The sequence below is a fragment of the Rhipicephalus microplus genome, unplaced genomic scaffold (assembly GCF_043290135.1).
Source record: "Rhipicephalus microplus isolate Deutch F79 unplaced genomic scaffold, USDA_Rmic scaffold_295, whole genome shotgun sequence".
Lineage (NCBI taxonomy): Eukaryota > Metazoa > Arthropoda > Arachnida > Ixodida > Ixodidae > Rhipicephalus > Rhipicephalus microplus.
Genome location: NW_027464864.1, coordinates 117,319 through 140,157, shown reverse-complemented (window position 1 = coordinate 140,157; position 22,839 = coordinate 117,319). Strand labels below are relative to the sequence as shown.

Below are 22,839 nucleotides of genomic sequence, written 5' to 3'. Positions count from 1 at the left end.
CATGCCATTGAGAAACAATCTTTATGGGTGAAGAAAGAAAAAGAGTGTGGCATACTGTTAAGCTTACTGGCTTATAGTAATATTTTTAGCAAGAATAAACTTGAAAGAGAGAGACAGAGAGAAAAGAGAAGGCCGGGAAGTTAACCAGATATTGGCATCTGGTTTGCTACCGAGCACTGGTGGTGGGGAAATAGGGGCAAGAAAGAGGGGGTAGATAGAGAGAGAGAAAAAAAAACGCACGTGCACTCATGAGAATGGTGCGGGTATGCTAGGTATAGAAGAGGTGAAACAACGTCGCGCTGTAGTTTCCAGTGAAAATTCCTCACCCTCCGGACTGCTTGTACTTTTTGTAGCCGAAGGCGAGGAGACCAGCAATTACAATGATCGCCAGTGGAATGAGTACGGCGCAAAGGATCGTTGAGGTGGAAACGCCTGTTGAAATGGGCTCCGCTGTAAATGGAAAAAGAACACACACACACACACACACACACACACATATATATATATATATATATATATATATATATATATATATATATATATATATATATATATATATATTAGAAAACTCGGAAAACATTCTCGGACAACTTAATCATTGCCTCCTGATCGAAAAATTTTGAATCTCTAAATAGGAGACGAGAAACTGGAAACTACCATCGGAAGGGATTCGAGTAATAACTATACGCTTTGCTTCTTACTGGTAAATTCTCAAGATATCTCACACTGCACATCATGTCGCGCTACTCGTGAATATAGATAACATAAGAAATAGAAATAATAGATTATCTGAAAGTTAGAAAAAAGGCATATTACCAGCTTTTTTACGTGAACGGTAAAAAAATGAGTAGGTGTGAACAAAAAAGAGGTTAACAAAGAAAGACGTTACTAGGCAACAACGTTTAATATAGTCCGTCACGTCCCGGCTATGTAGAGGTTAGCATATTATTAAGTTGTACTAACTGTAGCAGTAATTTGGTTAAAGTCGAGACAGCTCGGAGTGAAGCAATATTAGTACGGCTTCAGTCTCACATGTCTAATTCTCAAGCTGGTATTTCTACTTAAAAACTGCAAACACCGCCTGAAAGAGCAGATTGTTCAAAGCGACTGCTGTAGCCCAGTTGGGTGGCATATCCTGTCAAATAAAATTAAATCATAGTGGAATTCATCTTCAAGATGGCTACGCTAGTCGAGATAATAATCACAAAGCACAGAACGAGCAATAGCACTTTGTAATTTCGTCGATAAGAGGGTGAATTTCATTTTATGGTATTGATTTTACGATGTAAGCAATCCCCAGACAACAAAATGGTCAGACCATAGTTCTTTTGCGTATACTGCTTGCTAACACGTTTCATGTTACTACACAGAAATTCACTCGCTGCATATTTGTTGCCAAAGGACTCTCAATCACTGCTGTTTGGATTAGTTTCTGACCACTATTGGCTTAATAAACCAACAAATAACGCAGCGTGCGCAGTTTACAACAATGTCCAATCGAATGAAAGTTGAAAGGGCTATAAATTAGTGTAGTTATTGGCCAGTCACTTCAGTTTGCATCATGATACAGGTTTAATACAGCAAGCAATTGATTGAATTGATTGCACGTCTTGCTAATAAAAACTTCTATTATCAAACGTAGCTCTAATGGCACAGAAAAAAAGAACATTTTATTTTTCTGTGTTTTCGCGCTGTGTTCAATGATGAAATATTACCAACAAGCCCAGCAAGAGACCCTTTTACAGTACTTCATTGAGAAATCAGCCAAAGGAGTCTTTGTCTGCATGTTATTTCAACGTATAATGCAGGTCAAACTTATAACTATGTTCGATGCATATCATTTTGATAACGATTTAACAAGTAATATGTCATTACTGTGGCTTTTATTGTTCAATGTACTGCACATCTATGTATGGTTAAACTAATCAAAAACTTTCAGAGACATTCAAAACAGTCGAGCAATACAAATCTCCATTTAAATATGCCTCGCAAGAAAAGCGGCTTAGCCTTATTACTTAGCCAAGCTGAAGAACTTTAAAGAGTATAATGTCGATAATTTTTACATAGTGAACGTGAACACAAATGTCTCCAGTACCGCGTCTTTCATAAACCTTGCATAAAGTCTCATATCCATTCACGAAATGAGTCTATCTTACCGTCATTCGAAATAGTACTGCTGTAGTGAGGTTCTTTTGTCGCTTCGCTGTGTTCAGTGCTGGAGACCATCGCTGTTGAGAAGTGCTCTGTGGTGAGGATCACTTTTGCGGTTCTTTGTTCTGTCGTGGTTGAAGACGGCTGGTCAGTGACAGTCGACTTGTCTTCCGTTACGCTTGAGAGAGTGGTTGTCTGAAGCGACAAGTGCAGCAGCATGAATGTCACTTCTACGAAAGATATCTAAAGAGGTTCGCTATACTGAAAAACAACATTAAAGATCGCGACCTTTTCTCTTCCAAAGGGTATGCATGACAGCATGCACTAAGAAGGCCTCGTCACCAACCGTCCTGCTCATGACGTCAGCCCTGACTGCTGACGTCAGCTCTCCAGGCTGACGGGATGAGTGCAATGGTCGGTGACAGCACCTTCGGGTATCATTGACGAGTGGACAAGCGGAATATTTGCTTTCGTCGTAATGGAGATTTTCGGACTCCTTAAGTTGTATACTCTGGAATTCATGTGAACCCTGTCTCGGTGTTACGTAGTCTATTCTTTAAGAACACATTGTTGCTTCTACTCTACTCTTTGCATGATTTACCAGCAGCTCACCTATTTGTTATGTTGTTTGTTATACTCTTACTTACGTTTTTTTTTTCATTTTGTAGTCAGAATAGCGTAATAACTAACTGCATGCATTCTCTGACGTGAAGTTGTCTTACGAGGCTTTAGGTGTACCCTTGCTAAAGCACTGCCTCCTTATATGCTATTCCTCTCTGCTTTGGAAAAATTAGAACCAATTTTCATGCAGGTAATATGTTGTCAAGTAGGCTTTAGGGTCTTTTTTGTAAACAGGTAATAGGAGCGCCTGGCGACCTTTCCGACTGGCAAGACTAAGGAACGACTAATTAAGCAGAACCCTTTACATGACGCAATTCGGAAAAACACGTAAGATTAGTTTCAATTTACACCCGCGATAGTCTTTCTGTATGAAGTTTGACTGGATGTTGTTGACAAGCAACTTACGGGAGCAAAACGAGAGTCCACCCTGAACATATCCTAAATGAGTGCATTGTTACGCTTTTGGTAAAGCACGGCTGGTATCAAGATGTTGTTAACGCGGCAAGAAGCGTTAATTCTTCTTGATTTACTTCCAATCACAAGTGCAATCAGGTTCAGCGTAGTAATTGAAGATACATGAATGATCGTGAATAATGCTGTAATTTATGCTCATAATATATAAAAATATATTCTTACTGATGTAGAAAAGTAAAGTTAGATAAACTATTCGAACAAAAAATATACCTTGTACAACTGAAATTTGCTAAGTAGCTCTATGGAATGCCCTAAGACAGCGGAAGGGCTAGAAAATGGGAAATTGACAACAACCCGTTTGAAGCGCAAAGACATATGAGAATCCACATATTCCTCTCAAAAGGAAGAAAACGTTGTTGCTCTTGAAAAATTCCTCCTATTTCTTCTGGTATGAGTAATGAACCACAGAGTCAACCTTCCCGGTGTATTCGCTGACAATTTGTCCTCGTTCGGCCAATGGCAACATCTTGTGTATGTAATTTAGAAAAGCAACCATCCCGAAATGCATTGTTTCCGTATTCGGTCCTTGAACTGGGACAAGTTTTTGGCCAGCTAGGAAGCGACACTACTAAGAAATTGGTGTTCATTTTGTCGTAGCTCTGTGCTAGGAAAACGTGGTTGTCGGCTTTCATAACCAGGTACACGTCTCCTTACACACACATATATCTAATTTGAATGTTAAAGTTTTTTCCAAAGAATATGAAATATAGCAAGGTTATGATTAGGTAAACTTACCGTTTCCTTTGCAGGAACAATGTAGGCTGAAAATAAAAGAACAAACATTATGACCGCAGAGTTTCTAACATTAGCACCTGCAATCAACAAGAAATGACAGATACTGGCAATGCTTACGCTCGAGTTACGAGGGTTTTCATATATTCGAATTTCATTTCAGCCGCAACCATAGTTGGTCGAAATAAAATAAATTAAGGAGCTATCATCACTGCTTGACGACGGTTGTCTTTTCTAATTGCTTGTTAGAATATCAAAGAATTAGAAAATAAAGTATTATGCTTATGCAAATTCTCATTCGAACAGTCGTAGTCCACACTTTCAATATAGTATATAGGTTCGATATTCATCACACACGTTAGTGTCTTCAAAAAATTGCCCGCAGCTTCCCTCGGGGGAACACTGAGGAGGATGCGGACCATATAATATGTTAACGGGGTGTTAAAGTGCGACTTACTTGGGTCGATGGCTAAATTGGTTAACGTGGTTGTGAAATGGGGTGTTAAATTGCGACTTACTTGGGTCGATGGCTAAATTGGTTAACGTGGTTGTAGGAGGGGGTGTTAAATGAGTGAACACGTACACACGTATGCGAAAGGGCGGCGCTGGTCGAAGGGACGTCGATCATTGTGTTTGTGGATTCGTTGGAATTCATTTCACCGCGACCTTGGACGTCGACGCGCCGTACAAACCAACCGACGAGCGGCAACTGAGCGAGCGAGCGCCGACCTTGAGTATATATACAGCACGACGGCGCATGCACTGTCAGCTGTTGAATGTTCTCGAAGCGCGACGCCACATGCGCGTCCACTGGAGAATCAGGAGAATCGTAGATGTCGAACGCGGTGTGTAGAGGAGGAAGGGTGCACAGATGGTGGAGGAGTGAAGCGCGCGCGGTGTGTAGAGGAGGAAGGGATGCACAGATGGTGGAAGAGTGGGCGACGGCGCGACGGCGCATGCGCGCGCGTCAGCTGTCGAATGTTCGAGAAGCGGTGCGGCAGCGCGGACGGCGCACTACAAGGCGCGAGTATAAGATGCTCCGCATCTAAAAAATGTTGCCGCATGTTCATTGATTTGCGTTTCATTCTAGATGGCCTTGGGCCTAGTGCTTGTGAAAGCGTTACCTTCGGCTCTAGCGTGCCGAGTTCCTTTTCTAGTCGCATTCTATGTGTGTCGTGTACAGGACATTCGTTCAACAGATGATACGCCTCTACATTGTCGTGGCCGCACGAGCATGTTCGAGATAAGCCATGCTGAACTATACGAACTCCTTTGAGTAAGCAGTTCCAAGTTTTAGGTGATGCATGAGTGTGCCGATACGTCTTGGTAGTTGAGGGTCTAGTTGGCACTTAAAACCAGGATGAACCGTGAACAAAGCGATTCCTGCGTGTTTTTAATGCTTATTGGTCAGACTTGCCATCGGGCCATAATATTATGCTATCATAGTTATCATCACTATTCTAGTTATCATAATCAGCCTCATAAATCATAAAGTGTCGTTTGCCTATTTTATGCACCCATTCATTCAGTCTTCTTTATTTTTCATCTGTTTGTATTACTTCATAAATGCAGTAGGCTTTTGCCGATAGCAGAAGTCATGCCTGTGAATCCTATCTACGTCATGTTTATCTTAGTGAAGTTAGCTTCACGCAAGACAAAAAAGGCTGTCTTTTGTTTTTCACCACTAGTGACTGAATCTACGCACGTAATATCGTAAAGGCAAGTATGATCTGTACGAATATTCCTGATGCTTTCCGCTTTCTCCCGAATGCTTTCGAAGCTGCGAGAGCAACAATCCTTCTCAAACGCAATCACTTTTTTACGAAAATGTACTAACAGAAAACAGATACTGATAAACATGCTTAAAAATAAAGGCACATTCGAGACGGGAGTGTAAGCAGTAGAACTACCCAAAGAGTTTCCTATGTATACACTAAAGGTAAAAGGGGCGCTAGAATCTACGGAACCTGCAACGCACAACACTGCAACTGTCAATGGAATGATGTTTGGTACACGGATTTGTCTAAACTTCATTCTTTCGGCTCGCCCCACCGCAGTGGTCTAGTGGCTAAGGTACTCGGCTGCTGACCCGCAGGTCGCGGGTTGGAATCCCGGCTGCGGCGGCTGCATTTCCGATGGAAGCGGAAACGTTGTACACCCGTGTGCTCAGATTTGGGTGCACGTTAAAGAACCCCAGGTGGTCGAAATCTCCGGAGCTCTCCACTAGGACATGTCTGATAATCATATGGTGGTTTTGGGACGTTAAACCCGCATATCAATCATTTTTTCGGCCCCGTAGGGTTCCGTGTACCTTGAATCCACCTTGTTGCAAGACGAAGTTTGGCTCATTGTCGGCGGCTCCAATCCATCGCCTCAACACTTTATGCTCACCAATTCTAATCGGCTCACGATCTTCAGACAATTCATTCTTTTATCCAAAAACGAATGCCAAAGCAGAAGAATAAACAAGGCCGGACGTGTATTCAAAGCCATCAGCATGAATATTAGGCAAAGCCGTGTTCTGCCCATCATTCCCATGGGGACCTAATGAACGCAGCGCCAGCGTGCCCTCAAGGTAAATATAGAAAACTATGCGGAAGGAACAGCACCACTTTCTCGTTTAATTTTCTTAACTTGGCACGGCGCCCTAACTCGTATGTGGTAAGAGGCCTGCTTCCACGCAGTTTTGTGCTCCCTTTCATAAAAAATGAAGGCTCTACGTGTAAGAGGGGATAGCATCATACGCGATGCCCGCTATTCAACCTCGCTTAAATAAAAAAAAATACGTGGCAAGCATAGGTGCGGCCTAAAACTAACAAACGAGCTATCAAGAAGAAGGCTTAATTAGTGTCATGGTGCGCACATGTGCGGTAAAAGACTTACCTACTTAATAGATGTGCGTTTACTAAACGTTCGAACCGACAACACTACCGGAATAGACGTGGAAGAAATGCGGTGTTATATACTCTATACTTCTGTGCTTGCAGCAATTAGTTTGACTAGGGGCGTCCTTCGGTGCTGCAACGTCGCCATGGTGAAATTTTATCGGTCATAAAAGGTGAAACGAATAGTGGTCGAATTCATCTACACCCAAACTGTGTTTCACGGATGGGCGGCCGGTTCTATGTGGTTCAGCAGGCGGAGTCAACATTTCGTTTTAGGGGCGAAGCTCCATTAGCCGCAACCGTTCGTCTCTCGTAGTCGTAGTAGTAGTCATAGTGTGTAACCAGTCTTACATTTTGACCTCCAAGGTGGTGCCGGTGAGAGATTTTTTCTGTGAGTTGTTAACCAATTAAAAATTCGCAGCGTGCGTGTTAACTAGAAGAACTATTCTCCTGTCGCTCATTCCCCCTTAGCAGCTATTGGATGTACATTGAGCACTATCTGACAATAAATGGTTGCTACATTATACTCGCTGGGCATAGGGTTATACTCCTTTGTTTTAGAAAGGTTCAGCGAGCGTTGGGCTTCAGTGACATGAATGCAGTGAACTAGTATATACCATGAACTCGAGGTGGTTAAAGGTGGGAAGTAGACACGAAGCACAAGTCGAAAGAAAGTGTGCGTGTGGCACCTCTCGTTTAGTTCTTGGAATGTCCGCTGGATTGCGGTGCATATGCGGAATATATGATGAAAAGATGCGAAATGGTGGTACTTGGTCTGTTGATGGACGAACAGACACACAGACAGATGCATGGACGGACTCACGGATGGCTGCACCGACGGATGGACGTATGGACGGACGCAGGAGCGGATGCATGGACGAACGCAAGGACGGACGCACAGATGGACGTGCGGACGCACAAACAGACGCACGCACGAACAGACGCACGCACGGACGGGTGAATGGACGCACGGACGGTCACACAGACGGACGCATGGACGGATGGAAGCAAGAACGAATGGACGGGCGGATGCTTCGCCCCACTCTCCATCATTCACTCCTTGGATATGCTGCCATTTTTTTAATCTGCCACTTAGTGTGGAAAATCTAAAATGTACACTACTAAAAAGGGGAGGACCCTATGAGAAGCATAAGGCAGACTCACGCCCCGTGTCGGCGGAGGTAGCCACGTAGGCAGCAGGTAAGCTGACTTCACCCGTCTCGTAGTCTAACAAGCCCAGGCTCACGCGGGTCCTGGCAGAGACACCAAAGACCGTGGGGCCTTCGCAGTTGACTGGGACGTCCTTGAGGGCCCTGGAGTCGTTGGCCACGCGCGCGAAGGTCACCGTGCCATTGCTACTGTAGATGGTCACCGTGTAGCCCGACACGGTGAATTTTCCCAGCCGCGCTGGCTTCCAGCTCAGGTTGACGAAAGCATACCTGCCGCCATTCTCACAACTCGTGCGGTCTTCGACAGCGATCAAGTCGCGGGGCAAGAAGTCAAGCCCTACGGGTGTTGGAGGAAGACAGAGTCATGTTAGTACTGCTAAACAAGCACTAGACATGCACTCTTGCACATGATCTATGCCAAAATTCAGACATCAAACATTGGCGCGCTTTGCTCAGATTTTGCCGGCTTAGGAAACACGCTCTGGTGCTGTCTCACGTTACGCGGTGCCGAGCACGCTGTGCCAGGGAAGTGGGAGGCTGCCCTGCACAGCCCGGATTTCGAGGCAGAACTAACTATGGACAGTCCAACAGGACCATGACGTGTAGGAGAAGCTATGCCTATCTGTCGAGACATGGTAGTCATTCGCTACATGCTGATTTGCGCCCAGGAAGGCCCTAAATACCGGGATTCCAGTCTCATTATGTAATATCCCGAAAATCGCATACTTTGAAAATATTGCGTGCGAAAACCACGTTATAGTGAAACCAAGTGACAAAGAAGAACAACCTTCCGATACCACGATGTCGTTGTTAGGCACGCTGTAATGAACTATTCGAAAACTTTTGATTATCTGACTTTCTTTAACGTGCACTAACATCACACATTACACGAAACTTAAGCACTTCGCAACACGATTCTCCTCATCTGGTTAAATTACACTTTCAATGACTCCACGCAGTCGAAGTCAAGGAGGAGTACCCTATAAACGTATTTGACATACATATTGTCGTTTGGCACGTAAAACCACATTATGTAATAATAGAGGGTACCTCCGCCGTTTGTTACTTCAGTTGTTCTGATTGTTGTACTTACATTCATCCTCCGTTTTAATATTTCGACAATGAACATTGATTGATTGATTGATTGATTGATTGATTGATTCATTCATTCATTGATTGAGTGAATTTTCGAAAGAATATAGGGCTAGGGCATGGATGGACAAATCATCATCTCTAAGCCCTTCCAACTTGTCATAAACAGCGTTTATAAACATAGCGATACCAGAGGTTGATGTGGAAAAATAGTGAAAATATGTACATAGATATAATAAGGATAGTTCACCACAATAGTCCCGATTCCTCTATCAAGGAATGATGCAGTAAGACAACTTTACCTGCTGGCTAGAGATCTCACACGCACGTTCTGGTCGTCTACCAGCTTCCAAAGATGTCAATTTTATGAACTGGATCCTTCGCTCAAGCTAAAGCTACCATCACAACTTTCCCGCTCCGATGCGACACTGTTATGCCGCCTTTGGTTGGGTGTTGCATTTACAAAGGTGTACTCTTTTCGCATTGGTATGGCAGACACTCCTACATGCGACTACTGCATAGCTGAAGAGACCATCGAACACGTCCTGTGCAGCTGCGCTTGCTACGACACACGGCGATGCCAGCTCCGGATGGTTTTGAATCGACTTGACCCCGGACCATTTTGTGTGCAGAAGATACTAGGACCTTGGGCATCTGCCTCAGTTGCGTAGAAAGCAACTAAAGCACTGCTACTTTACCTTAAGTCAACAAACCTGAGCGACCGCCTGTAGACTGTGTGTGCTCCCCGAGTGTGCTCGTGATTGTGTGTACCTTCTCATCTTTCTGCAACCTCTTTTCTCCCCTTTATCCCTTCCCCAGTGCAGGGTAGCAAACCGGATGTGCGTCTGGTTAACCTCCCTGCCTTTCCTTGCATCTTTATCTCTGTCTTGACCACAGGTACAATTTGCTTTTTCATACATACGGACGAAGAGCTCGCGATGCCATCGCAGTTTTTTTTTTGGGGGGGGGGGGGGGGCGGGAGCACCACGTGGCACTTTTATTTCACTTTCAAGCATTTCCGTAGGAACACCTACTTTCGGTCCTAAGAATATTCATAATAACTCTCAAAATATGTGTATCTATGGTTATGGTTGCATAAACCGTTGCCCTGGAAGCATATCACACCACAGCATAACATTACTGAACAGAAACGCCAAATATCTCTCCTTAAAGTTAACAGAAATCCTTGATTGAGTTAAATGCAAGAACATGAGCAGATAAAATCGTCAGGGTGCCTGGCGGTGCGAATTCCCAAAGGCAGATGCCACACGCTTCATTTTACGTTGGCTCTGAGATACATTTCTGCAGTGCACGAAACAGAAGTTAATCGTTGAATTAGGCAAGGGAAACAGAATGCCGACACGCGTAGTCACTATATACTGAACACCTAAGACAAGGCTTAGAGTTCCTTGTGGAATCGTTAGCTAAACGCGCCTCCCTACCAGCATCTCTATTGCTTCATAGCGCTGAAGAACGGCGAATTCTTACCTTGGTTTCCCGTCGAGTAGAGCACCGCGCGAGAGTATGCCGACACTCCGTTCTCATATACGGCCTCGACTCGGAGAGTGTACACCGTCCAGCACTCGACGGAGTCCACGACTCGGTGCGTCACGTTGGGAAGGACGCGAATCTGGATGTCGATGCCTTGCGCCGTGACGAAGTGAATGACGTATGCTTTGATCGGGCTGATGAAGGTTCGCGGGGGATCCCAGTTGACGAAGGCCTTGACGGGCGTGTCCGAGATCTCGCTCTGGCACACGGTTTCATTTACGGTAGCCATAACATTGTGAGGAGCGTGTTCTTGAGCTGTGGGGAGGTAGGGATGTTTGCAATGGTGAAAAAGAATAAGTACACGTTATGCTGTGCACACAACAATTACTAAATGGGCTGTAACGAAAACAATTAGGGCACATTTAAGCTTCGCCTTTAGACGTTGAACGCAGCAGCCACATCCTGTCCCTAACTTCAAACACTTAGTGATAGAAATCTTTTCGAACTCGCTTTGCGCCCACTACGTGGCTTCTGGTTACAGGCGCAGTAACGTGTTCGCGTTTTGTAGTGGGCGCCTGGCTTTAAACAATAGATTCATTCTGATAATCGCATGTTCTTTCGCCCGAAGGGGATATACGCTTGTACCACACATTAATGCTGCAATGGTTCATGTTAGATTGTGGAGCGTGTGTAAGGGACGCGCGTGTTATAAGGCATGAAAGATACTTTCACTGCATCTCAAAGATGAGGAAGTTATTTGCGCTGTATTGAAAAGGAGACTCACGGCTTTGTAGTAGAACATCCCTATGCCACGCAAACGACCCAGATTCGATCCCACTCGCACAGGGAATTCTGTGATTTATTAGTATTTGCATAGTTTTCAATTTTTAGGTCACGTTCAAGATGATTTTTCGCTCACAACCAACGAAGCCGTCGCCGATGCCGGAATTTCTGAAAAACAAGCTCTTTATCACCATCGCGTTAATATTAGCGCAGCACACGGCCTGGGATACACAATAAGTTCTCAATGTCAGCTAAGAACTCTATTATGTTCTCTTAATAAATAACGCTACAAGCTAAAAAAACTATGCACTATCACCCCAAAGGGAACCTTGATAGGATGCGAAGCAGCAGCGGTGCACACGGCGTTGACCTGGTTAAAACGGGTGTTGACGCGGGGACTGCGAGAACGGTTTGAAGTGAAACTCGGTGTAGTGTCGGTGTTACCTGCGCGCCGTGTCTATTGTCGAACGATAATGGCGTTCCCGACTGGCACCTCGTCAGTGTCGTTGGTCTTTTACTGCCAACGCTTGCGCTCGGCTTCCCTGGCTCGCGTCTCGTCGTTATTCTAGGTGCGGCGTCACCATTCGTGAATGCGTTCGGCTTCGCTAATCGCAACGCCAGCGACGGGCGGGAAACCTACGCGCACACTAGCGGGAACCATGCCCCGGCAGCGTCCCGCCTGTCGGCGTGATCACGCGGCAAGCAGCGGCATGCTGTCGAAAAGGAAGCGCTGTGTTGTACAACGGCTGAGCTAGAGGGTGTGTTCCAATAGTCACAGTAGGCGGCTAACTAGACAGCTAAATGGATGGCGGCCATCTGTAGTCTCATCCCAATCCTCATGTAGCCGGCGAAATAGACAGCTACAAGAAGACGGCATCGTAGACGAATACGATGCAGGCAGCATTGCTCTTCAAACAAGATGGCGGCTTAGCGTACTGCTCGGATGGCGCAAATATCGCCCGAATTGTGCCTGCGGTAAAGCGGATGCTTATCCGGACGCTCAATAGAATCAACGTTTTATTTTTCTAGAACTTGAACGCGAAATAAGCTAAACAAATACCAGTCACGTTAGTTAATTTTAGCTTTCTTTTCTCGACGTGAGGTAGCGCCTCGTCGCGTAGAAGCTGTCTTAGACGTGTTTAATTTCTCGGACAGCATGGGCTCGGTGCTGTCTTCTTGACTGTCTGCGTAAACTGTTTACGCGCTGTCTAAGAATTAGAACGCAGCATGGCGTGCGAGCGCGCGCAGCGCGCCTACCCGCGGCAACTTCTCGCCGACAGATGGAGGAGGTGGCGCAGGTGAGGATATGATGCCTACCTGAGGAGTGGCCTCGAGCGTTGCGAGCAATGGAGAGGGTGAAGCGAGCCAGATGACATGCGGCGAGCGCAGTGACAGGCTAGAGAGAAAGTGACGTCACGCGCGTGCACCGTGAAGAAAGGCGTGGCCTAATTGGCACCACTTTGGTGCGCAGGGACAACGTTACACAGGCTATTCAAAGAGCTGCTTCGCATCTAAAGTCACTAATCAAATCCGTTCTATTCAGCCACTGGCTGATTTGAACATGGTGTGCACGGTTGTTCTAGGAGCCACCGCGAGGTCACGACTTGTCCACGCATGACACGCGATAGCATAAAAAAGCCGAGTAGTTGAAGAAAGAAAAGAGAAAAAAAGTGCCTAAGGTCACGTAGCGCGTGTGACGTATTTTCTTTCCCTGTACCATTCCTCACTGTTTAGCTTCCGGCGCTTTCGTCGGGCGAGAGAAGAGAGAATGCAAATACCGCGTGCGACAAATCTTTCGAACTGCGCTCGTACTGGCGCGAATCTAAATATATTTGTGATAGTGAATTCGTAAGGCTATAGCTTCAATAATGAATCCATTCTATGGCTACCAGAAACTGTTGCAGCGCCCTTTTATATGTCACACACTCCCCTCAGTGCTCTAGGGTGGCTCAGTGGTTAACGCCTCGCTTTCGCACTCCCTTCGCATTGGATTAAGTAAACTTTTCGACGAAAGTTATCTGTTCTTTTTCCTCTCTTCCACTTTAAGAGTGCGATTTGGTTTGTTCAAATTGAAATGTTGGTCATGATTATGGGCAGTGTGGCACGTAAGCTATGCGTTGCGTTCATTTGTATATTTCGGGAACGCGTAGATGAACGAACCGCATAGATCTGTGACTGGATGATGGCGTTAACTGCCCAACTTTAGTTAGAGAAGCCGCGTTGTGGCGTACTAATGCGCCATGCTGTTTAGACTACCGAACCGAGATACAAAAGGACAAACCTACAAATCCAGATTAAAATAATCTAGCCAAGATACTGGGGCATTAATAAGAATAAAGTTATGTTACGTGGTTTGCGTACCTCTCGTAGTGATGCTGTCAGAGCGGTCCTTTGATGCCTGTATGCATGTTCTATTCAGTTGCAGTATGTTCCCTGACGTAGAGGCAGCTTGAGCAATATGATATCTTTGTCAAGTTTCAGTTTTAGTGTCAGGCCACGTACACAGAAAGCAAAACTCATATCTCTTACTGGAATGGCAAAGCTACTGCGCAATTAGACAATGTGCCGTTAATACCCTTTATTCTGAAGTGTACGTCCGCGACTATTGAAGGTCCCAACTTTGCTGCTAGGATAACCAATAAATGCGTAAAAGTTCCCCTAATTTATCTAAGAATGATGATACAGGCGTGTGCCCTCCCATCACAGTGATAGTAAAATTGATTGTCAACTTCTAAAAGAATTCCAGTTCGTTTTTTTATGCAATTTCATATGAGTATTGTCCATGCTTTATGTACACGCTATTTTTTTGTGCGCACACATATTCATGCTGGCAGCTTGACCTTATAGGCAGTATATAGGCACATGACGTGAGTCACGTTAGTGGCTGATTTTACCACAGAAAGAAAAAATGATGTGATCTTACCACTGCTCGCAGCACACTGCAGAGGAGAGTTGTCCGAGAGGTATGATTTCATGAAAAGCAAAGTAGTGAAACAAAGCGCAAATGTGTCAGTAAACAGCCACCTTTTTGCACTAAAAAGAGCAATTATTAAACAATGAACAGAGAACAAAAGAACAGACTGAATTAATTACAAGAGTTGGCTACAATTCAGCACAAACAATATTACTGAGCTGACAGCATGACACGATGAACTTAACGTCACGTGGTACCACGTGACTTTTGGTCCTGCCGTCGTCAATGCAACGTCAACCTTAACGCGCGTCGAGGCATATATTGCTTTCACCTTGGTAGCGTATACCGTCGCTTGCAACCAAACGATGAATACATGCTGCACACACAACTATCGCTATATAGCCTATGGATAGAGAATATGATAAGTGTGTTTCTAACAGCAAATGACGTACAGTACTGGGTATGCCACTACAGAATAGGCCTGAACCATCCCTACAGCGCTCCAAGCAACCACGTATGCTCGTTTCAGTAACGTCAATAACTTCTCCCATGTTTCAGATAGCTGGTGTTCCCTGTTAGACACATGTTCAAGTTACCGGTTTCAAGTCGAAGGCTTGAACGACCTGCCTTTTTTTGTCATAAATTTTGAAATCACTGCTTTGTCGATCAGAATCTGGGGGCCTTAAAGATCCAAAACTACTATGCAGGGTGTTTCAAGAAACGTGTCCAATGTTCTTTAAAAAAATGACAGAAAGGTAGTATCTGCGTGCAACTCTCGGCGTTACATTTCCTCTGGAAGAGGTCATATCTTCAGATGCGTACCAATAATAATTACGGCAGTGTTTGTAGAAATTAACACACTTATCTTTTTAACCAGTGGTGATAGCCAGTCGAGTCAAATGGGCGAGTTTGAGCCCTTCCTAAAAAATAGTCCATAGCAAGTTCAAAATATTGGAAAAGCGGCCACTGGTAATCACCGTGGAGCGTTGCAATGAGCCTACTTTAGCTGAAGGAACCAAAACCGACGCACCAAACAGCGCATCTACCATTCACTTCGACAACGCCCTCAGTGACGACACATGAAACAAAGCACTGAAACTTATAATCCAGCTCTAAGGTCGGTGCACTTCTGTGTAGTCTACAAAGTTAACAGACACAACACCATGTCAAAAACAAGACGCCTTCGCTCAATTCTCATTGTTGGTGCCTGATTTCTGCAACTATTCGGTTTGATAAGAAAGATAACAAACTCCATATCGAACGTTGAACCGATCGGACGTATTCTATTGTGCACTATCCCTCTCGGCCGGCGCTATTGTCGGTGTTACCCCTTCATTCCAACATCGCCTGTTCTCTTCAGTCCCAAAAACAAGATTAGAAAGAATTCGCACACTTCGCGGCTGATGTTTGCATTTGGCGCCGTTCGTAGAAAAGAAGTCATCTCACTATATAACATTATTAAGTAGCATACACGGCAGAGAAGTTATATATATATATATATATATATATATATATATATATATATATATATATATATATATATATATATATATATATATATATATATATATATATATATATATATATATATATATATATACATATATATATATATATATATATACGTACTTTGTTTAGTTGTTGGTAATTCTGCCCTCTTCCTAAATATATAGAAAGAATATTCCATTCAACCATTGTCGAATGGAATATGTTATCAGCTGATTTATTTGGCCGAAGACTGCGGATTCATTGTGTGAGGCACTGTGGCCCCCGCAATGTTGCCTAAGATGGCGCTGTGGGTAATGTTCAAAATGAAAAAAAGTAAACAAAATATCTAGACTGCTTAACATGACCGTGGTCATCAGCACACGTTAAAAATAAACAATGAACATGTTTCAACTTCGCCCTATATATACGTAAGTATTACTCATGCTAATACTATACAGTATTGTCAGAATGACGTTAATACTAGTGGCCTCTTGCTTGAGGGAACCAAAATGAGTGCATTATATTAACCACGGTAACTAAGGTTCTGCAGCTTAACATCACTCAGCACGCAACTGAATCCCATCGATAAAGAAGGGTCCAAGAGAGAAAATTTAATGCGGAAAGGCAGGGAGGTTAACCAGAAAACATATCCGGTTTGCTACCCTGCACTGGGGAAAGGGTAAGGGGAAAGGGAGGAAGAGAAGCACAAACACACATACACACACTCGCACACAGTAGTGTCACAATCGTTCTACGAGGCGGGTCGCTCGCAGAAACTTCATCAGCGCCTTCGTTGCTTTCTGGCGTGAAGCTCGATCTTTCCGACATTCCAAGATTGACTGCTCAGAAGCTCAGCGACAGTCCCTCTCAGCAGTGTTTGCTCGCCTCGACGAAGAAGGGTCCACTTCTTTGATATAAGTCCCAATATGAAGCATGCCAGCTGTTTTGTTGGCTTATTACGGAGCACTGCCACCACACGCATGAACGTTGAAAGCACTCCTACAACACAGCAAAGTAAAGTAGTCTTTATTCAAGAGCAAATTACGTATAACCATTGAAGAATTTGCAGTTTACGGCGAAAAATATAAGTGGGGAACTTTTTTTGTCTACACCTATTTTAAAAATTATCTGTGAAGGATAATTCAAATCAAATACGTTCTACAAGTCCTGGCTATAACCGCCACTCACCGGTTCAACTGACTTTTTGCCATGCATTGCGAGTGTGATGTCAGGTGTCATATGATGTAGAGACGTCGTCTTCTAACGATGTTTGAAAGCCATGGCGAATCATTCAGTTTCGATTGTGAGCTGATCAAATTTATAGTAGATGACATGCACGCGCGCGCAGCTCAGCACGGAACGAAGTGGTTCCCCGAAATCATGTCACCCACACAGCAAGCCGCTTCTTATGTCACGACTGGCGAGTACGGCAGCTTTACCCGACTCTCAAGGTGCTCGAATTTTCGTACGAATATTCGATTATGAAGTACGTGTTGAACAAACTACGCGAGAATTTCGCCGGATTGTTTGTGAATGCACAACGATTAATCTACATAACAATGATTAGGATTGCAAATTGTGTGGCATGGCTCCTACGAGGGAGAAGAAAGTGGAGCATGTGTTCAGGAAATAAGTTGTGTTGAATGTTTTAAATGAGGCATTGCTATTCACAAGAGTTTGAAAGTGCGAGTGAAAGTGAGCAAGGCCATTGAAGCTTACCAGTTTAAGGGGGCTAAAAAATGCTTGTTTCTTAATTACAAAAGATTTATTTAACCAAATGCTGGAGTGGAACATGTGCCGTAGAGAATAATTGCACCAAAAAATAAATACTGTCATCTTTAAGAATTTCACAGCATAACCACGGAGTAACTGATGATGAGTGGGGCGAAGCATCCATGTGTCCATCTGTGAGTCTGTCCGTGCATCTGTTCTTCCATCCGTTGATCCGTGTGTCCGTACTTCCATCTGTCTGTCTGTCTGTCTGTCTGTCTGTCTGTCTGTCTGTCTGTCTGTCTGTCTGTCTGTCTGTCTGTCTGTCTGTCTGTCTCGGCCTGCCTGCCTGCCTGTCTGTCTGTCTGTCTGTCTGTCTGTCTGTCTGTCTGTCTGTCTGTCTGTCTGTCTGTCTGTCTGTCTGTCTGTCTGTCTGTCTGTCTGTCTGTCTGTCAACTGTACAAAATCAACTATACGAAAACCACTAATGCCTCCTAGTGATATAATATCCAAGGATTGGATTGGATTAAATTGGTATGTCTGTACCCTTTAGATAGGGCGGCTGCTAACGCCACCAAGCCGTAATATATAGTAAACCAAAAAGTAGATTTATTTTTTTCTTCATATAGTGAGGTTGAGGACTCGTTTTTTGCTGTAAAAGGTTTATTTTCACTCCTGCCTTGACTTTAGCCACCAATCAGACAACCTCCTTCTAGTTTATTCTACTCTCTTAAACTCTATTTTGCCCTCTCTGTCCCTAAACCCCAGTGCTTTGAAGAACTTTGCGCCATCATCCTGAACTATAGGGTGAAGCCCTTTACAGAGCATTATCAAGTGTTTGGCAGTTTCCTCCTCCTCTCCATACGCACTGCATACCGTGTCTACCCTTTCGTATTTGGCCCGATATGTCTTGGTTCGTAATACTCCCGTCCTGGCCTCAAACAGTAGAGAACTACCCCGAGTATTATCATAGATCCTTTCGTTGGCAATTTCCTGCTTAAATGTTCTATAGATCTCTAGTGCGGACTTCTTAATCATGCCGATTTTCCACATATCGGTATCAGCTTCCTTAATCTTCCTCTTAACCAATAATTCTTTTTGGTTTGGCCCCCTGCCGTTTTCTAAGTATTTACCTGTCAATTTTCTGGTTCGCTTCCCCCGTTTCGTATCGACATTCTTTATGTACAAGTAGCTGAAAACCTTCCTAGCCCAGCGCTCTTCCCCCATTTCTCTCAATCGCATCTCAACTTTTATCTTGCTGCTAGCTTCCCTGCCCTCGAACGATGTTCATTCCATATCACCTTGTGCTCCCTGATTTGGTGTATTCCCGTGAGCTCCTAAAGCAGGCCTACCTATTCCACGTTGCTTAATTTCTAATCTTGCTTGAACCTCTGATCTCATGCACAAGACCGCATTGCCGAACGTCTGACCAGGAACCGTGACCCCTTTCCATATTCCTCTCACAATACCATACCTATTGTAATTCCATAGTGCCCTATTTTTTATCACCGCTGCATTCTTGTCACCAAGGACATGCACACAACGCCATCTATTGTATGATAAAGAAGGTGCTACTGGGTGCTCCGGAGGAACGATGCATAGTCCTAGTCCATAAGGAGCTTCACCCTTAAAAAGAAAAAAAAAGTTATTGCATATCCACGGAGTGCATGATGACAAGTGGGGCGGAGCATCCGTCAGTCCTTCCACACTTCCGGCTGTCCGTTTGTTCTTGCCTACGTCCATCTATCATCCGTTTGTAAGACTGTCCGTGCGTCCATTCATCCGTACATCCATTCGTCCGTCCACGCGTCCGTCCACTCGTGCGTTCGTCCGTCCGTCCATTCATCCATACGTCCGTCCCTCTATGCATCTGTCTGTTTCCCCGCCCATGCGTCTGTCCATCCAGCCGTCCATCTAGTGAACACTTCAAGTACCACCATCTCGTATCTTTTCATCATATATTCGTTATATTGAAGTACCGCCATCCAGCGGACGATCCAAGGACTAAACGAGAGGGGGCATTATCGGACTAGGAAGGTGGCACGCGCACATTCTTACGGCCTGCACTTCGTGTCTCATTCCCACCTTTCACCGCCTCTAATAGATGGCACTGCGGCCCAACCCTCGCTAAACCTTGCTGAAGCCGGGGAGGTTAAGCCCGGCGAGTTTAACGGGGCAACCTTCTCTGGTCAGAGACGGCTCAAAGTACGTCCTTCTGATACTATTTTTTTTGTAAGCATCAAATTCAAGGCAAATTTTATTAAAGATTAAGTCCCCAATACTCGTCTTTGTAAGTTGCTTCATCAGAAACAACTATCTTTTTATTTATGATTAACTTGCACGAGTTTCCTCCTTTATTCGAATGAATGCACCCGTGTCGCTCCTCGAGTGCGGCCGTGGATGTCGGTACCTACTACTAAGACGACGCTCAACTACCACATACATCGTAGACGCACGACCACCGGCTTAAGGAGCTTCGTTCCTAAAACGCTCACAGTGTCTTCTCCACAAAAGTCAAGCGAGCGTTTGCCCGCCATTCGTTTTGCAAGCTGCGCTTTGTTGGGGGTGCTTCTTAAGTGGTCTACTTGTTTTTCTCCGTTAACGTAAGAGCCAGCTTAGCTTTCAAATAACAGATCCTTGATCCCGATGAAAGCGATTGGTTAAAAAGAACATGGCTGACTTCACCTCTAACAAGGTTCGCCGAGAGCTTTCTCGCAGAAACTAACAACTTTATGGTACTCGTTCAGCGATATCATTACTCAAAGTTTTTTGAACAATTAGAGTAGTGTAACAGCTGGAAGGCTCACTGGTCTCCCATAATACGAAGTACTCGAAATCGTTCGACTTTTTCTGAACACACGGATTTTTCTCCACATGGCTTCACAATCTGAAAGGCCCACGAAATGGCTTTTTGAGCTCTCCCATATATAGTAGAGTTCCAAGTGCCCTAAACTGTTGAACACTTTTTAAACACGCTGCATACTTCTTCATCGGTTCTTCAAACTAAAGCAGCTTATTCCTCTTTTGTAGTAGAGACAAGTAAAACAAAATATGGGATAATACAGCCTATGGCACCAGACTTTCACAGGTTTCTTTTTCCACACGTCGTTCATATTTGTTTTGCTTGTAGCGCACCCATGTACACACCCTCACACACACCCACACACATCCACGCATAAATAAATATATATAGGTAATGTGCGGGAAATAAACTATAGCTGAAAGTCTGGCGCAATTTCCTGTCGTCTCTCCTATTATTGAACTTGTCTCAGTTTCGCCACAAATATGTCGTGTCAAGTTTGCCGTATAATATTCTTAGGGCGTGGGAGGTAATCTACCCCTCCATTCAGTTTTCTTTGCTGAGTGTAATTCGCCCCTACTAAGATGGTGATGCCAGGGCTGCCATATCATAATGTGTGCAGATTTACTCGCGCGGTATAATTTCTGCTGCAGCAATTCTTTATAAACCTTGTAGATTGGGTTCTAAGACATGCTTAGTCGGTGCTTAAGCACTGTTAAATGCGAGCGTTACAAGCGAACCACTCTCCATGCTGCACTTTTGCGTACCTCAGCACAAATGACACTTCTTTCACTCAGTAAACGATAGACTACACAGGTTCATTGGGGAGAATTACAGAAAACAAAGGTACGATGTACTGTGCAGTGCTGGCCCATTGCACTGTGGTCCTCGCAAAGTTCTTCCAGTTAACTACGAGCCATGTTGGCAAAGTCGAAGAATTTGTTTTCCTTTAGGACCAGTTGTCAAATAACAGAGCTTTCCTTCAAAAACATTCTGGAAAAGCCGTCCAAGAAAAATTTTTGGGGAAAACGTTATACCATGGCTACTGGAATACTAACCTGAAAGGTAGCTGAAGAGATAAGGATGGTGAAAAGAACCGATGCCGTGGTGCCGCCTTTCATGGTGATCCTTCTGCGTTTCACTTTTCTATACAAAAGACGTTGTGCCAGTACACAAGGCGAACTTTCAAGGGTACTGATAGCAAGCCCACCGAGACCCTTTTATTATGGAGTCGCCATTATTTAGAGGACGCCCACTAATGCCCGATAAGGAGAAGTCGCGAGTGATTCGGAGGCGTTACCTGCTTCGATAGACGAGATTTATTTTCTTTTGTGTTTTTCTGAGCAGCTACGACAGGCTGCTATCTTTGTAGCTAGGAAAACAATACCTCTCGAAGCTCGCTCTCAGACTCATTGCAAAAGGCTGTAGACGAGGGATATTTTAGATAGGAAGGGCTGAACTTGGTAAACAATGCACTGTTTAGTCACCACTGTAATTTCAATTTGCAGAGAACATTATGTTGACACTTTTCACGCACGATAACAGCAAATGCATAAAAGTAGCTAGCATGTGCGCTCGCAAAGCTACGTATTTCGAAAGCGTTGAGGTTAACTTGTTATTTCCACTCAAAATAACCAGCTGCTCAACCATATTACAATTTCGGGACCCTCAGAGTTCATCACGATAGTGATATTCTGTTCCAAGTGCGTACTTCAAACATTCAGTGCATTAAGTCTACGTGATTTTGAAGGTGCAGTAGCCCCACCACGGTGGTGTAGTGGCTAAGGTACTCGGCTGCTGTCCCGCAGGTCACGGGATCGAATCCCGGCTGTGGCGGCTGCGTTTCTGATGGAGGCGCAATTGTAGGCCCGTGTACTCAGATTTGGGTGCACGTTAAAGAACCCCAGAAGGCCGAAATTTCCGGAGTCCTCCACTACGGCGTCTCTCATAATCGTATGGTGGTTTAGGGACGTTAAACCCCACAGATCATTTAAGGGTGCAGCAGCGTGTGTGCTTTTTTGTAGTACTTGAGTGATTTTCAACTATGAAGTCAGGTAAACTCATGTTCTGACACCCGACGGCAATATCTGCTTGTACTACACACATTTACGGCTATATTTTATGTTGTATTGGAAGCATGTATACAGGACGCGTGTGTGTTTAAAGCATGCAAGTTACTTCCACTGCATTTCTAAGCAGAAAAATTTAATTTCACTGTATTCGCAAGCAGAGGCGTGCCTGTGGGGTACAACACCCGCTTGGCACGCAAACGGCCTGAGCTGAAGCCCCACTCAGACCTGGATTTTTTTTTGTTTATGTTTCTCTATTTCTCAACGCAAAGATACATCTCTCAGAATTTATACCCATTCTTTCCTTTTTTATATTGCTTTTCATGTTCATGCCACTTCATGACCATACATTTGAACTACTCTCTTTTTATCTTAGCACTGTTTTCATAAAATGTTTTGTATTACTTTTTTGTGATGTTATACCTGTATGTTTATTTCATATTTGTTGTACATGATTGAC

General features: G+C 44.3%; 1 protein-coding gene across 1 annotated transcript; it reads right to left on the bottom strand.

Moving 5' to 3' along the window:
- Nucleotides 1-253: 253 nt before the first annotated feature.
- On the bottom strand, nt 254-21,515 carry LOC142793226 (uncharacterized). Its single transcript, XM_075885765.1, has 7 exons — nt 21,369-21,515; nt 14,322-14,337; nt 10,613-10,930; nt 8,028-8,369; nt 3,982-4,007; nt 2,157-2,346; nt 254-450 (listed from the first exon to the last, which is right to left on the bottom strand). The coding sequence occupies exons 1-7, from the start codon at nt 21,429-21,431 to the stop codon at nt 323-325; spliced, it is 1,083 nt and encodes a 360-aa protein (XP_075741880.1). The 5' UTR covers nt 21,432-21,515; the 3' UTR covers nt 254-322.
- Nucleotides 21,516-22,839: the final 1,324 nt, after the last annotated feature.